This window comes from Triticum aestivum, chromosome 2A, assembly GCF_018294505.1.
Source record: "Triticum aestivum cultivar Chinese Spring chromosome 2A, IWGSC CS RefSeq v2.1, whole genome shotgun sequence".
Taxonomy (NCBI): Eukaryota; Viridiplantae; Streptophyta; class Magnoliopsida; order Poales; family Poaceae; genus Triticum; species Triticum aestivum.
Genome location: NC_057797.1, coordinates 10,399,966 through 10,417,059, shown reverse-complemented (window position 1 = coordinate 10,417,059; position 17,094 = coordinate 10,399,966). Strand labels below are relative to the sequence as shown.

Sequence of the window (17,094 nt, the reverse complement as noted above, 5' to 3'; positions counted from 1 at the left end):
GAAATAGGGTATCTAGCCCCCTAAACATTACAAATACGGACAAATCACCCCCCCCCCCCCCCAACTCTATTTTAGGTGGTTTCTCATAACAAACTTTCATCCTGCTTTATAAATGAAGCAACCAACTGTTCTAACATTGAGTTGCAACATACATACATAGATAGTCTGGTGCGGCCACATCACAAGCACGCCCAGAAAACATAAGAGAAAGCATAAACAAGATCACCAATGGGTCATCCTATCAAGTGGACGCTGGCGAAACTAGTCCACGCGCCGAGGCCTGCAGTGCATCCAACATCCGTTCTAGGCGCACCTGATCCCGTTGCCTAGCTAGCAGGGTCAGTGCTACAAGAACGCAAAGAAATTTCAAGAAAAAGCTAGGGGCACGTCATAGAAAGACCCTCTCGATCACCATCTTATTTCCCGTGGTCCATAGTGTCCAAGTAAGAGCAACAAAGATCAGCCAGAAGAGACGTCTTTGCCTTCCGGTATGCATCGCTCTGGCCTGGAGGAATCCGGAAAGTAGTGATCACCTCGCTGCCATCAAGCACCTACTTCGGTACATCACGGGTACGCTCACACATGGATGTGTGTCGTGGCGTCGGTGAGAGCTTGGTCGGATATAGCAACTCCGACCATACTGGTGACGTGGACTCCCAGAAGTGCACCTCGGGCATGTTGTTTCTTCTCGGGGATAGCCCCATCAGCTGCCAATCTATAAGGCAGAGGGTTGTCGCCGCATCTTCGTGTGAGGCGGAGTACATCGCGGCAGCTACAACGGCTTGTCAAGGCATCTGGCTTGCTCGCCTTCTCCGCGAGATGCTGAACCATGACACCACCCCTACGCTCATCTTCGTCGACAACAAGGCAGTGATTTTACTCTGCAAGTATCCAGTGCTCCACGACCGCAACAAGCACATCGATCTCCACTATCACCTCATACGTGACTACGTCGAGAAGGGCAAGGTCATCGTGGAGTTCATCAGAACTGGTGAGTAGAAGGCCGACATCTTGACAAAGGTTCTTGGCCACGACCGGCTCCAAGAACTGCACGACAAGATCAGGATCGTCGATATCCAACCCCAGAGATAAGGTTGAGGGGGAGAATGTTGGACCCAGTCTCCCGGAAGGGCTATCCCGAGAAGGAGGTTCTTGGGAAGGAAGCTCGCGTCAGGCCCCATGTGCGCCGCACATGGGGTGGGCCCCCATGTGTTGACTACACATGGGGCGGCGCACACCGCACGGCTGTGCCACAATCATGACCCATATGCGGCATGTAGGGAATAGTGGTCTTCGATCATTGTTCCAACCACTCCATGGTGATATCATGAAGTGGTTTTGTCTAGAGAAGATAGGTAGTATTCTATTACTCTGTACTTAGTATGAAATCAATGAAACGCTCTCAGTAGAGAGTAGTGAAAAGGAAGAAAGCCTCCCAGACCAAATCTCAGACACATTGCTCCTCCTCCTCAATTACTCCGACACCGAGGTTCTGCCACGAGCTCACTCCGGCGGCCGGCAGAAAGATTGGGCTGGGCCAACAACCGCCACCAACTTCTGGGAAGATAGTGCTAGCCATTAGTACGTAAAAACAGAAAACAAATAGTGGTGAACAGGTTAGATGAGTTGCACAATGGAGAAGGTGTGAGCGTAAGCAGATGATGACTGTGATTGATATAGCCATCACAATCAATTGTTTCTAAAATTCCCGTGATTTTGTTGACTTATTAGATAATGGTCACATTGTTCCCAAGTAAAAGAAACTCTGTGTAATCCAATAACACAATTGGGGGATACGCTTTGATAGCTCTGTGCTAGTTGACATGTAAACATCACATGCATCATGGTTTTGTTTCTGCACCAGTGCACCTGCCACACCAGGGATTCGTTATGTGTTGGTTAAAAAGGAGCTCGCTGACATGCCCACGATAGTACTTCGCACACAGCTCTCAATCATCATCTGCTTACGTTCACAACCTGCTCGATCAAATTGTGCAACTGCTCCATCTGTTCTAACATGTTTACCACTCTTTGTGATGATGTCTAGCTCTATCTTTTTGGCTGGAAGCTGCTCTGGACTTCAATTGACACTGTCGATCCAAAGGTCTTGGCAAAACAGTACCGGTTCCACACTGTTTGCTATGGCTGTAATCAACTGAAATTCATGTATGTTGGTTTAAAAACTCAATTTCTTGGTAATATGTGTTTCATCTGTATTTCAGTCAACCATCAGCTGGATAAAAACAGTACACAGAATGATATTCACATGATCAAATATGCAAAGAGAAAACAAGGCAATTAGCCACGTGTCCACGACCATGATTCCCATGATATTTGGGGAAGGCTAGCTAAAAAGGAATTTACCAGCTGTTTAGGACCAAGTTGAGCAGAATATATAATAAGAGTGGTTAGTGCTTACCTTTGAGTAGAATAGTGAACTCAACTATTATATATAGGGATACATTTGCCCACAGCCCAAACCTTCAGAGCTGAATTTATGTAATTTTGATATCTTTTTTTATCACAAATCATTGCAATAAAAAACTGCACAAATGTACAGTATAATTTGGTCACTGAAACATTGCTCCTAGCTAGGATGTCAACGGGCGTTATGTGTGTCTTTAGTATTCATAAGAAACCACAGGTTGAGTGAGAAATGGTGTTGAATTAAGGGCTGGTGCACTAGCCGCGCCGACGGCAACGTTCTTCGAAATTGCCTCAGTAATTTGTATTGTTTCAGTTTCCCAAATTCTGTTAGAAAATTACTGCTTTTATGGGAGGTACTGGCCTGGGAAGGGTGCTGTCGCCCAGCAGACTTAAGCTACTCTTTAACTGTAAGCCAATCTTTAACTGGAAGCCATCTTTAACTGTAAGCCACCTTACTGAGAATAGCCCAGTAGGTACTGCCACTTTAGATGCAGTAATTGTTATCTAAGAAGAGAAGGTGCTGGTTTGTTGGATATGATAAAACATACAATTCTATTTTGCAGTAATTGTTACACTTAGTTCAATGATAAACACAACCGTTTGTCATGTGTCGGAAATACAACAAGAGTTACATTACACAGAGTTCTGAAACAAAATTAGATTGGCACTCCTCGTCGCTTCCTCCTTGGCAAGGCACTACCTTCCAACTTGGCACCTTCATATGTTTCTGGAGCATGACTTGTAACATAATGAGTGAATGATTTATGAGGCGCTATCCTTGATTTCCATGCAATTAAGGTGAAGTCTCCTTTCGGTCTCACGCTAGGATTTGCTAGAAGTTCCCCCAATATAACACTTGGTGGTTCCACCTTGATTGAAACATTAAGTGGCGGTTCCCCTAATGTCATGCTAAGTGGATGCAGAGCAAAGTCAGAAATGTCCACTAGATGGCCTTGTTCTATAAGAATGCCAGGGTGCACACCATATATGGAGAGGTTCCTTCTAAAGTATCTTACCCCCTTGTTCAATATGCAACGCCAAAATTGAACATTGAGGTTCCTTCTCAGCACATCCGCAAACACATTTATTTCGACGAGTGAACCTCGCACATCATGCACCACCTTGACAAATTCATCTGCTATTTGTACTAGCTGTGGATGTTCTTTGGGGTCTACGCTCCCGAATGCCATTGCCTTGAAAAGGTACCTCATCTCATCATAAGATAGAACCTTAAGGAAAATTGGTTTCACTGATCCAAACCGGGCTAATATTTTAAGCTTACTTATGATTATGATCTTACTCCCTCTGTCCATTCTTATGAAAAATGATTGAAACTTTTTCCAGTCAGCATCGCAGACATCAGAAGCAAACTCAATAACAACCAACATCGTCAACCCAAACATGGTCTTTCCATGGTCAAGTATTCTCAATAGGTTGCCTCCATTCAAGTGCAAAACAGAAGAAAAGCGTGAACGAACCCTTGCGTCGCCACATGCATGAGCAACCAAAGTTTTCTTCCCAACTTTGGCACCACCTATGATCGGAAGAACAAGCGGTGCATCACCAGGAGGGTTTTGCTGCAACAAGAAGCTCAAAAGATATTGTTTTTCAGTGTGTCGGCCGAACATGAAGTTGTCGGTGTAAAGATAAAGGTCGTATGGCCTGCGAGACATGCGCTCGCATCCACCCAGAAGCACAACAAATTCTGCCATATTAGCTAGAGCAACTTCTAATCTTTCCAAGGCACCATATGGCTCATGGCGCATGGCCTTGCCATCTTTCTGAGTTATTGTTCGAGAACGCTTGAAAGGAATGGTGAAATGCAAGCTGCTGCTAGATGTGTCGTTAGTGCTAACCTCGTCGAAGCCTGCACTGCCCTGGAGGGTTTGGTACCTCAAGGCATCCATCACGCTGTATCCTCTGTACATGGCCTCTGAGAGCATCTTGAGCTGCATCATCATCCCAGAGTTGGTTATGTATCGTGTGTCCGCCTCCTCGACGACAGTGCAAGCTCTCATCAGAAGATGCTGCAACCTCTCCACCGCCTTCTCTGATTGTGTATGGCTGGAGTAGTGGTACTTGTTGATCAGGAAGGAGATGAACCGGCTTAGGAGTTCACCTGCAACTGCAGACATGGCAGCCTCCATGGCTGGGATTGATGAGGTCGTTCTGTCTAGACAAATTTAACTAGGCTGGCCTCTGCCAAATCTTGCAGAGATTCTTGGCAAAATAGAAAAGTCTCCGGAGTTTGATTCAGACAAGGGTGGCTGACATGTGACAAGGACATGCCAACTATCCAAGCAGCATGAAACAGTTGACATATATTTATAATATCCACAGTATGTAGGTCCATATTAATTATTGCCGAACCTTGGAAACTTTCTACAGTTATATCCGCAACTGTCCATGAAACATGTAAACATATCTTTAATTTTCACATATGGACATGTATGTTTAAGTTAATTTTTGGCGTTTGTCTTTCATCGGACTCGTTTTACATTTTACACGGCATATCCAGTATATGTGCACTCTACTCTAGCATAGTTTGACCGTGGAAACTGACTGGGCTTTTGCAGATGAACTTCAGTGGAGGAAAGCAGAGCGCAACTCTGTGTGCCCTTTTATTTTGGTCAGTGATGATGGCAATCACAACTCCATGCTTAAGAAATCATGCAGTGAACATGTATTTAACATATTTACTCCTTTGGTTGGTTTCTTCATAACCCATTCAGTCTACAGGGTTCAGGCTTACTCCTTTGTGCTAGTTCAGTATTTATCGGAGACTGTCACATCTTATGCATTCTACAGGGTTCAGGCTTGACCTCATGTTGACCCCCAAAATAGCGAAAATGGAAATAGGAAAATAGTAATGACTTGTTTGCGTATATGGAACTCTTTTTGTCGCCCTGTATATTTGCTCCCTGTAATGATTACGATGAGAGAAATGACCAAAAGCATCAGGCATTCTGAAATTTACTGACTGAGAATTTTGGCCCAAATTCTTGCAGAGAAGCTAGTGATGGAGGAGTTGCGTGTTGTAACCGGGGTGCTACGCGTCCAGCCAGTGCAGCACCTCGCTGGTGGCACCAGAGAGCTCTTGCAACCTCCTTGTGCAGGCGTCCATCTTAGCAAAAGTGAGCTACTTCCTGGAAACAAATGTGAAGACTGAAGTTGCTGAGCTTCAGAATTTGCAAAGTCAAATTCCAAGAACCCCATACATAAACATGTGCGGTTTGATCTGAGGTAGGGTACATTTTTTTTTTTGCTCATAGACAGAATCTCGTGCACCCCATCATGCCTTTTATTTTGGCATTGGCATTTTTTCCTGGTCAAAATGTTAATTTAATCATTTTGAAAACATATAAATTTATCATTGTGCCTGTATATCTTTTTACTAAAATCTTATACTGTAAGTTTTTCAGGTTGTTTCATAAAGACTTTAAAAAGGACACACGTCCTTTGCAACAACTACAGCACGTCCCGCCATGCGTTCATGTAATCCTGCCGGAGCAAGTGAAGATTTGAGCCGATGGATGCAGTCCGAAAACCAGAAGGTGCGGAGATGCATGTGTGACTTTATGCTATATTCGAGGTTCGTTAACAGGTCCCTTAGCCATGTTTGCAAGGATCAGTTCAAAATCTTGTCAGCTCAAAATGACTCCGCGTAACTTATGAGTGAGTTGATCTTCTTCGTCGGACTGACGATGATGACCCCAAAAGATGTAAAGTTGTGCATAGAAAAACTAGAGCCAGAGTTGTCCATTTTCTTGGCTGAGCGATTATTTTTTAATTGGCTGAGAGAAATTTTGGACCAACATGTTGTGCCTTTGACGTGTGGGACCTAGCCCAGCAGAGAGTTAACAAAAGCCATACCGTTTCTGTTTTCATGTGCGGCCCAATGCTCAGTCCCCTACAAATGATGATTAGTTCATCCCGAATCTTCTTCCCCAAACACACCAATAGCGACAGCCGGTGTCAAGCCACGCGCCACTCAGCACGTAGCATCGCCGCCACGCCTCGTACAAAGCGATGGTGGTCGCCGACTTCAAGTAGGGGCACAACGGGAGGGAGGGAGGGGAGGGGATGGGCCTAGTTAGACCGACTGTAACTGTGCCCGGCAGATGCAGTGCGACGCCATGGTGCTCCCGGACCCCGAGTCTTCAAAATTGATTCCTCTATAATTTAACTAACGCCTGTTTTGATTTGCGAGATTTTGCAAAAAAGTATTGAGCTTCTCGTATCCAAACGAGCTGACTTTTTAATCTAATCATATAGCTGAGCTCCATCCTCCTTGATGATGATGCATTTGCCTCTTTCTTCTTACGAATATCTGTAGTACATTTAGTTCACGGTATCTAAGAAGAGCAGGTGGGTTGTTGGATCCGGTAACAATGATGCTTGAGCGGCATTCCTTTCCTTGAAGGCATTGTTGTTGAAGAACCTCTATCTTTTGTCATGAGTAGATAGATGCGGATATGGTCATTGTTGTAGTTTACCGATCGCATATCTGAGTGCTTTGGGTTTTCTTTCCTCACCTACGCATAGCTTTGATCTTATATGATTTTGCTATTGGATGGCATGTTTATTATGTTTGTATCCCCTTGATGCTTCATTTTAAACTAATAAAAGTCCATTCTTTGTTGATAAAATATTTGAGATCTGTAATAGCTAAGAAAATTGAGATCCTAGTTATGCAGGTTACTGGTTTATAACGTGGGCTTCCAGTGCAAAACTAATTGAAGTTTAATATAACACACGGGGTTAGAATAAACGAACTAATTGAAGTGCTCGACGCCTTAGCACGCCTGCTTAACTTAATTAGTTCTTCGTGTCCAACCTCAATCTCCTCTACCTCATGGGCAAGGCAAACACACTTGAAGTCTTCATATGCCATTGGCAGTCTCCTCTCCACCGTTGATTCATCGTCCATTGTCAGCGGCTGCATTGTTGGGTCATCGATTGGGAAACTTCTTGGTCTGCTCCTTGAAATCGTCATCTGCCGATGGCGGCTGCATTGTCGGGTCAGAGCATTTACAGTCGGTTTGCCAAACCCTTTCTATATACGTCTGGGCGGACAGCTTGGTAAAAAAAAGAAATCTGACCAGACGGACCCCTCATACAGTATCAAATGTCCGGGTTGACCGGCACCCTCATATCCAGGTACGCCCGAACACGTCCGCCACGTCGGTTCCGGCCCATGTTGGCGCACCCCAACCTTACATATATTCGTTCTCATCCGTTCTCCGGACCAAACCCTAGCCACTATACTCCACTCTGCCCCAAGCTTTCATCTAGCGATCTACGACCTTCTCCGACATGGTGGGCCACAGATCAGAGTCCTCGGTCACCATACCTATGGACTAGGAGCTCATCCCAAGCAGGCCCGAGGAGGAGATGGTCGTACGAGTTATGCTCCACCCGCACCCGTAAGGAGAATGCCATACAGCGGTCAGACTCGATCAGGCGGAAATCTATAGCGTCCGTACAAATGGCACTTGGATCCGGCACGAGGCGCGTCGCTGCTGCCTTGTTGAAGGTGGTGTGGTCCGTCTGGCGTTCAAAAGCCATGGTGGAAGCATAGCCCCTTCGTTGGTAAATGCCCTTAGTGGCCTGTCCGTTGAGGTTATGGCGTGATGTACCCGTCGTGCAAGGCAGAGGGCGCGGGAGGCCGTGGCAGGAGCAGAGCCAGGACGTGGGCATGAGGCGTGTGAAGATGACAATGATTGTACATCTGATGTTTTTTTAAGATAAAGGTTCAAAACATAGCAATATATTTTTGGCAATACACATATGTTCTTCATTCCTATTAGTTTATAACTCACGTTTTACCATTTTCTTGACAATATTCCGAGTAAGAAATAAATGTGTATTTTCCTTTTACCATTTTGGCGGACAAGGACCTGAAATTCTCTGAACCTGGCTAAAGGAGTTCTGCTTATGTTGTATTTGTATCTCACGTTTTAGAAACAACAAACTGAATCACGGGGAGTCCAGTCACAGATATTATCACATAAAACAGTGTTGATCCATGGATGATATAAAACGATAAGCAACCATTGGCTGGTTGGCTAGGAATTAGGAGAGTGGTTGTGGTACCGGTCCACTAGGCCAAATCCCTATCTAAGACCACATGTATGTCCTATATAGCTGGTCATTTTTCCAGTGTAGGCAGCATTTCTATTGACAACGAGATGTTTATGGTGACTTCATCAATCATCATGACTCTAGTTTTGGGTAAACATTATATGAGTGTACTGTGTGAATGTCTATCCCGTTTACTCAATATGTCTCAAAGGAAAAGAATAAGTAAAAATAAACTAGAATTGGGGATGGCGTCCATGCATTCATCTTATTGTGTGGGCATGGGCACCTTATTGCGAGGTACTAGCAATATAATCATGCGTCATGGAGCCGCTTGGTGGGTGACACAGCCTCTATAGCTTCTCCAAGGGGCCACTTGGCTTCGATGAAGTATTCTCCGTGCTTCACCTTCTCCACCACTGTGATCTCCTTGGTTGGCTCCAAACCTGCACTCACCATATGATTCATATCAGCTAAACCAGGTCTAACTGGTTATCATCACATTGCCAGAAAACACTAGCAACCACGCACTAAAAATCCATCACCGGCAAAGACTGAAGACTACTATATGTAGCTACTTACCGAACCCATCCACAAGCAAGGAGTACTGGTAGACGAGGTCCATGCAAAGGTAGGGCACGTCGGTGGCTCGGGCCTTTGGGTAGGCCACCTTTGCTTCCTCCAGGCTCAGCGTGCAAATCTTCTCGGCAGCGGCCCTGTATGCTGCAGGGGTGGTCTTCCCACTGGTAGCCTCACCGTCGATTAATCCAACCTGTCTCAGCCAAAAAGAGAGACACAAATACAACAGTTTATTAGTTATTCTCACAAAGATGTTTTGAAATTAAATTAGCCAGTGGCTCACCCTTGATGCCATGTAGTAGAAACTGGAGGCGGCATAGAGGTCAGCCTGGCCAGCACCGCCGCTGCCGTTCCACACGCCATTGAAGGTGCAGTTCTTCGCTTCACAGGGTGCACTCAACTTTAGTGCCTTGGTCACATCATCTTTGCACTTGTCATATGCTGCTCCTGTTGGCGATGCAATGGCGTCGTACTTATCTCCGTTGTAGGTGTATTTACCTTCAAAGATAAATATTTATATATCAGATGGAGCTATCCTTGATTACGAACTTACTCAACCAAAGTAGGAAGGTGTTCATGCATGTGTAATTTAAATTACCAATGAATCCACGCAGCATGCAGTAGCTGAATGGTCCATTCTTTGCCTTCAAAATCTCTCCTCGAGCAGCCATTGCGCCGTAGTGCAAGTAGCTGAAATGGAAACACCATTAAATTTTCCATTAGCACAAATAAGTTATTGATGAATCTAGTAGCGTAAATTCAAGTAGTCAAATAATGCAAGCAAAGTACTCCCTCTATGTCAAATTATAGTGCATATTAGATTTTTCATAACTCAAAGTTTATAGTGTTTGATATAAGTTTATGAAAAAAGTATGAACATTAATGAAAACATTGTTTTTTTGGATCATTCTTACTTGCGTGGCTACATAGAGCTTCTGGCTAGCTTTTAACTGCATCCAGTCATTTGTTTTATATTTTCATTAGCTTCACAATTTTTCACAATTTTTTTTTCTAATTTGAATTGTACTATATTTTATTGGTCGACATAACATAATTGAAATAGTCTATTTCCTGTTTTTTTTCTATTCTAGCCCGAGAGAATTCTAAAACTTTTCTGTTTATTGCATTAGCCTATATGCCTTGCATAGGTGCAAGACCGTCAACCCCTACTCCGAAACCATTTTGCTTTGGTGTGGAACTTTATAATATACCACACATCTTCCACTGGTATGCATAATATATATTTTCCTTTAAATGAGTATGCATAATACTCTCTCCGTCCCAAAATAAGTGACTCAGCTTTCCACTGATTTTAAAGTTATGCAAATTTGAGTCACCCATTTTGGGAAAGATGGAGTACATGTTATTAGTTCTGATTCTGGTTTTGCACTATCTGTACTCACTATCTATCATTATTAGTGATTTAATATACCTATAACTGGTTTTACATATTCCTGCAAAAGGAGTAATAGTTGGTTCTACACATTTTTACACCTCTCTATTTTAAAAAAGATATCTGCTTAAAATGAGGATCTATCTTGTATTTAGATTTCCCAACCAAATATAAGGATGATCAATCTTGTTTGATTCCAGATCTTTTTTCGATTCCAGATCTTATGGATCAAATGAAAGTTTAACTTTGTATATTCTTCTCATGCCGTTTGCCCCACTAGTATTTATCAAACATCTATTGTTTTTAAACTGAGTGCCTGCAACACATTTTTGCACCTCTCTATTCTAAAATAGATATCTACTTAAAATCAGGATCTATCTTGTATTTAGATTTCCCAACCAAATATACTGTAAGGACGATCAATCTTGTTTGATTCCAGATCTTCTGGATCAAATGAAAGGTTGACTTTGTATATTCCTCACATGCCGCTTGCCCCACTAGTATTTATCACACATATATTGTTTTTAAACTGAGTGCCTGCAACCCTTTTTAATTAAAAATTCACCATTGATCAAGGCATCAATTAATTTGGGGAGCTACCATAGGGCCTTGTAACATTTAATCTCGATGTAAATAAAATAACCAAGGATATTCTGAGCATCCAACGACTAACCTGTGAGCATAGACATTGTAATCTCTTCCTTTGAGATACTCTTTGGTAACATACGGATCCTTAACCACAGGAGCGGCAGCAGCAGCATCTGCAGAAATGGCATAAGCCATTTGCACGGACCCGCCTCCAAGGTCAATCACACCTACTGTATTGGCGTACTCTCCTCCCAATTTGTCCAACAGATAGTTTAGAGCAACCTACAATTTGCAACATTTATTTATTTTTCTAGCATATGCTATTAATTTGTGTGAATTAATACAGAGTACTGAATGTAATACTACTATATGAATGTTATGTACAGTAGTATATACCCATAAGTAAGATCCTTCCTGAGATCCCTCGAGCACATTGATCCAACTAGGATTATACTGAAACTTGCTCTTGGTGTGGACAACACTCCTGACCTGTATTTTAGGAATCGGTTATGTTTTAGATTTTAGCAAGTCCATTTTAGATTTTGACAGCTGTTAAAACGAGACTAGGAAAAATAATCAAAATATACAGTTAGCCTCTAATTAAGTGATCAAAATAATTATTTACCGCTTCAAGAATTTGCTCCGCGTGCTCGTCTCCTATGAGTCTGAGTCCAGCGGTCGCCTGCACATTATTTCAATTTTGTTGGCCCAGAGGAGAAAACAATTCAAGTACTCCCTCTGATTTTTTACTTCACATATTAGCATTGTCTTAAGTTAAACATGGAATTGAATGGACGGACGCACCCCAAGTTTAATGGGTGTTCTCCTCATGAGTGACCGAGGCACAGCGGTGTTGGCCTTCTCAAGCAGAGGCATGATGGAGTTGGCAGCGTCCTGTGGCCGTCCGGCGTACGAGCTCAGTCCCGGATTCACCTGCGCCAACAAATTACGGGATAATTAAGGCAACAAGAACATAGTAGTGTAGATGAACACATGAACGGCTGACTGGATGTGCAATTGTGCGTAATGTATACATACCGTGGCGAAGACCTCAATGTCGTCGCCAACGTCGACGAGCTCCATCCTCTTGTCGAACCTGAAGACGTGGACGCGGGTGCCAGTGCTGCCGGCATCCATGATCACCGCGTACTTCCCCGGTGCTGGCCGTGCCTCCACAGCCGCGCCGGCCTTCCGGCCAAGCACGATGTCATTAGACGCCGACGAAGAGGCCAGGAGGAGGAGGAGGACAAGTGAGTGGATGCCCAGGATGTGAGCCATCGCGACTGAGCTGCTGTACCCGTAGCTAGGTAGCTAGCTGGTGCAACTGCTGCTACTCAAGCTCAAGTGGTGTACTCGTGAGTTGGGAGGGTAGGGTTTAAAAAGGGAAGGGTATGGGAGAGATCTAGGGGAGGCAGCATTTCATTAGTTAAGCAGTTTTCAATCCATGCGTAACACGCTCCATGTGCAAATATTCTGGTGGGGCGCCACTTGGCCATGCGCGATCTCTTCTCGACTGCCGGTATCTTCCTCCCTCGCTTATGAATGATATCACAAGAGATATGCACCACTATGTTAGGAGTAGAGCTATACTGTGAAGAGTACTAGTATTACTGACTTACTGTGTTTGAGAATTGCTAACCGAGCTCGAGCTCCATGGAGCCCGAAATTTGAAAAATTCAAAATCAAAATTTAGGCTTAAAAAAATTCTGAAAAAAGTACACATATGCCTATAGAGTTGAACTACTTGTCTATAATGTTTGATGGAAAAATATATTTTTGTGCAAGCTACACAAAAATAACAAAATCTTGTATTTCTAACACTTGTACTATTCACTATAAAAGTGCATGATTTTGTTTTTCTGTACAGCCCACATCAAAATGTATTTCGTAACGAAATTTTAGTCACATCTAGTATGGTAAGTACTTATGCATTTATTTTCAGATTTGTTGCAACTTTCAAAGTTGATTATTGGATTTTTGAAAAGTTTATGCCCGTGAAGCCCGAGAGCCAAAAGGCCTCGCTCGTATGCTCTCTTATCCACCAACAGATCTTTCTCTCTTATTATTATGTCCACTTGACAGCACGCTGTCAGTGGGATGCACGTACGTACAATTATGTTATGTATTATAGTATAAAACTACTCCTATCCTGCAAATGGTGCCCCTGCACATGTGGTGTGATGCGATGTGGACGGCTTGGGAGTTGCTACTCCTGCATTTAGAAAGTTACTCTCTCTGCTTTTGTCTGATTCGAAGAATCAAAAGATTGTTGACCCAGATCCAATCTTGCTAGTGGCCGGCTTACGGTGCTTGAAGTACCGGGCAGTGAGATGAAAGGAAGGGGAGATAGATAGGCACACCTCCCAGAGGTAGAGAGACTGCCGGCCAAATATACGGAGGAAGCAACATCCCTTTGTGGGAGCTCTGGCCCGCGAGTAGGAAGGTCGTGGGGCTTCTGAGGCCATGCGCAACAGGCACAGTACTTTTTAGGGGACCAGGCCTGACCTGATTTTCTTAAACGGGCCAACAGAACTCTAGGCCCGAACAAGCCCTGCTTGCGACAATTCTCCCATGTAACACATATTCAGACGCCTTTTGCGACAAATGCTTTTTATCATTTCTTTCATAGCTGATCTACAGGCTTTCGCAAAACCAGCACACGGGAGAGGATGAGGGGCCCTGGCTAGACAGAACCGATGGATTGCACACCTGAGGATATGATGAAAATTAATGTGGATGCTGCTCTAACTAGGAACGCATCGATAGGAGTTGTTTCTGCGGTGTGCAGGGATTCACAGGGAAATTATATCGGAGCATCAACGATCACCTTTCTGGGAATTTCGGATCCACACTTGAAGCCCTCGCAGTCCGGGAAGCGCTATCTTTACCGGATGATCTCTATGAACAGAGAACTTGTATTACCTCAGATTGCAAAAACTATCACCGACGACATCAAGCAGAGAAGTGCGGCAGTTTATGGTGCGATTATTCGGGAAATCATAGATCATTCTAATCTTTTTAATATTGCATTTTTAGTCATGAGTTTAGGAGCTCGCATACCGAGGCTCGCAATTTAGCGAAGCATGCTCTTACACTCGGTGTTGACGGCCATGTTTGGTTAGGCAACTCGGGCGATCTTACTTTAGTCCATGCAAACATTGTGAAGTTTTAGATAAAGGCTTCACGAGATTGTCTAAAAAAACACAATCATATAATCTCGGCAATAAAGTGACTCTATTTCACTCGACTTCAAAAAATAAAATTGATAAACTTATGAGTGAGTTCCTATGTTTGTGCACTAGGGGTTTAAGTAGTCCGCGACTTCAAATCAGTGTGGACGGCTGCTTTGTCCTCTTAGAGTGTTGGGACAGCCCGATGGGCTGGATAGTCTGCCCTAGCCCATGACATTCCCACCTCCTTAACAAGGCTTGACCCCAAGCCACGGCATGAGGGAAGCGAGTGCGGAGCTCCTGTTCATTCTCCCATTTCTCTAGCGACGGCGGGAGCCCTGGCCACTACACCAATACGTCTTCGATGTTTGTATGATGGCGACTACATTGGCGGTGCTACAGGGTGTACTCCGAAACTTGTAGTGGCAGGTGCCTGTCCTCCAGGTGCGGCAACTCCTGATGCACGGTACATGACGACGACACTCCGGTGCGTAATTGGGAGATACGAAACACTGGATGGATATTCATGTGCTCCGGCAGCTGCAAATGGTAGACTTGATTCATGACGGGCGCCAAGACTTGGCATGGGCTGAAATAGCGGAAGGCCAACTTGGCATTGGCGTGACACACCGGAGATGTTTGGATGTATGGCTAGACCCGCAAGAAGACCCAGTCACCGAAGACGAAAGATCAATTAGATATCTCGCGGTCCGAGAAATCCTTCATCCATTGTTGAGCTCATGCAGATGTTATCGGAGAAGCATGGTCGCCGCACGACAATCCTAAAGTCAGACTTGTAAATCTAGTGCCACTGACACTGATTCCATGGAGACGCCCAAGTGGTGTGGTCGGTGACCATACGGCGCGAGAAATGAGGTTGTCTTGATAGCCAATTGGTATGATGTATTGTAACATAACTCAACCAAAGGAATTCATTAACTCGAGTTGCTCGGGTAAGAGCTGATGAAACATTGAGTGTAGGTCTCAAAAATTGATTGCCGCGTGGCCAGGTCAACGCTCTAGCCGGTGGTCCTCGATTGGCCCAGCAGGCCATCGCAGAAGATGTGGAGCTTGTCGGATTTGCCTGCATATGCGACCACGAAGTCGCAACTGACATCATGGGAGTGGATTATGTTTTTCTGGAAATACTGCAAGGCAATGGCGTGGAAGAACTTCATGTTTTCGTTCCCTCACATGGCCTTTAATTTCTTCTTTGTTTTCACCTCGCCATGGCTTGCTTGAAGGAGAGAGCCAAGGCTTCACAAGCCATGCGGCGCAAGGACAATCTCACCACCCGAAAGAGTACGGAGTTCACTGGTAATTTGAAATATAAATGGTTTAACTTTCTAAAAGCTAGCTAAATTTATTTATTTCGTGGAAGGCGATGGCCTATCAGATTCGGGCGTCGGTTTCTTAATCCAATTTTATCATGTAATACCAAAAAAGGGTTGCCCCCGCTTTATATTATAAAGCAACGACCACACGATACAAATGCTGGGGCCTCGGCACAAGCAAGCCCAAAAGAAACAGAAAAATAAAAAGAAGAGAAAAGAATGCCAACAACGACGGATCAACGAAAACGATGAGGACCCGCAACCGCCGCGCCCACCGGATAACCACCACGCTCCTAGCACTCCGGACCGCCGCATACCAAACAACACCCTCAAGAAGGATCGCGACGATGACGACGCTGTTGCCCGGACATGTCCTAGGGTTTCCCCCGGTACGCGAGGGGTGAGGTGGAAGCACTACCGGACTCGCGGTCTATGCCTACGGCCACGGGCCGTCGGCATAGGCCCCCAAGCCGTCGGCATAGATCTATGCCTACGGTTGCCGTTGGCATAGGCCCATCGGCGTAGATGTCGTCAGCGTAGTCTTGTCAGACCGTCGGCATAGTATAGCCGTCGGCATAGGGGCCTATGCCGACGGCCTGACGTCAGCCGTCGGCATAGTATAGCCGTCGGCAGTGTTTTTCGTCTGACGGCAACGGACGGCGCCGTCAAAAGCGCTGACGAATCACGCAATGCCACGTCGCAACGCCTTCGGCATACGTCTGCCACGTGGCAACCCCTGGTACTCCTGGTGGCAGGGCTATGCCTACAGCATAGATGAATCTATGTCGACGGCTTTGCCGTAGGCATATCTATGCCGCGTGTCATCTCCTGGTTCCTCCTGGCAGCAGGGCTATGCCTACGGCAAAGCCGTCGGCATAGATTTTCAGCTATGCCTACGGCTTTGCTGTAGGCATAAAAAGTCTATATTCGTAATAAATAAGACAAGTGATATTGCAAAAACGGAATAAAAGAAACTATATTCATAATAAATGAAGCATTGCAATTATTTGGCCTGAATAATAAACAATAGACTTTATTAATATGAATGTCAACTACAAGCATTCAGGAATTACACTTAGAGGAAAAGGAAATAAAAGAAGAAAGGAAAAGTCCTAAACTAAACCTATACTAAACTATCTACTTCATCTTCTGCTTCTTTCTTCTAGTTCATCAACCTGCAAAACAAGAAACAACAAATAGGAAAAACTTGATTAAGGTTAAAATGTAGCATTCCCCTTATGGAAATGCCTTTGCTGTAGGAGCTAGCACTTAGGAGTTTGGAAACATTAGTCAAACCCCAATCAAATTAAGTTGATAAAAGAAACATTAGAAGAGAGCCAACACTGCATAAATGGAGCCAATGGAACAGTAACCAGCAAGGCCAAAAGGAATAGGTTCAATTGGCAGTAAAGAATAACCCAATAGAGAAGTAAAGCCAGCAAAGTATAGATCAAAGCTAAACCCAAAGATCAACTCAAATTAGCACTAACTCCATGATTAGGGTATCCCTCGATTAAGCTTG

At 44.4% G+C, this 17,094-nt stretch overlaps 2 protein-coding genes across 2 annotated transcripts; both read right to left on the bottom strand.

Moving 5' to 3' along the window:
* Positions 1-3,006: 3,006 nt before the first annotated feature.
* Positions 3,007-4,574, bottom strand: LOC123184230 (uncharacterized). The gene has a single exon (XM_044596383.1). The coding sequence runs from the start codon at positions 4,572-4,574 to the stop codon at positions 3,084-3,086; it is 1,491 nt and encodes a 496-aa protein (XP_044452318.1). The 3' UTR covers positions 3,007-3,083.
* Positions 4,575-8,426: 3,852 nt separating this feature from the next.
* On the bottom strand, positions 8,427-12,423 carry LOC123184231 (probable apyrase 3). Its single transcript, XM_044596384.1, has 9 exons — positions 12,107-12,423; positions 11,873-12,001; positions 11,694-11,750; positions 11,465-11,557; positions 11,154-11,350; positions 9,686-9,777; positions 9,371-9,585; positions 9,091-9,280; positions 8,427-8,954 (listed from the first exon to the last, which is right to left on the bottom strand). Exons 1-9 carry the CDS (start codon positions 12,344-12,346, stop codon positions 8,824-8,826), a joined length of 1,344 nt encoding a protein of 447 aa, XP_044452319.1. The 5' UTR covers positions 12,347-12,423; the 3' UTR covers positions 8,427-8,823.
* Positions 12,424-17,094: the final 4,671 nt, after the last annotated feature.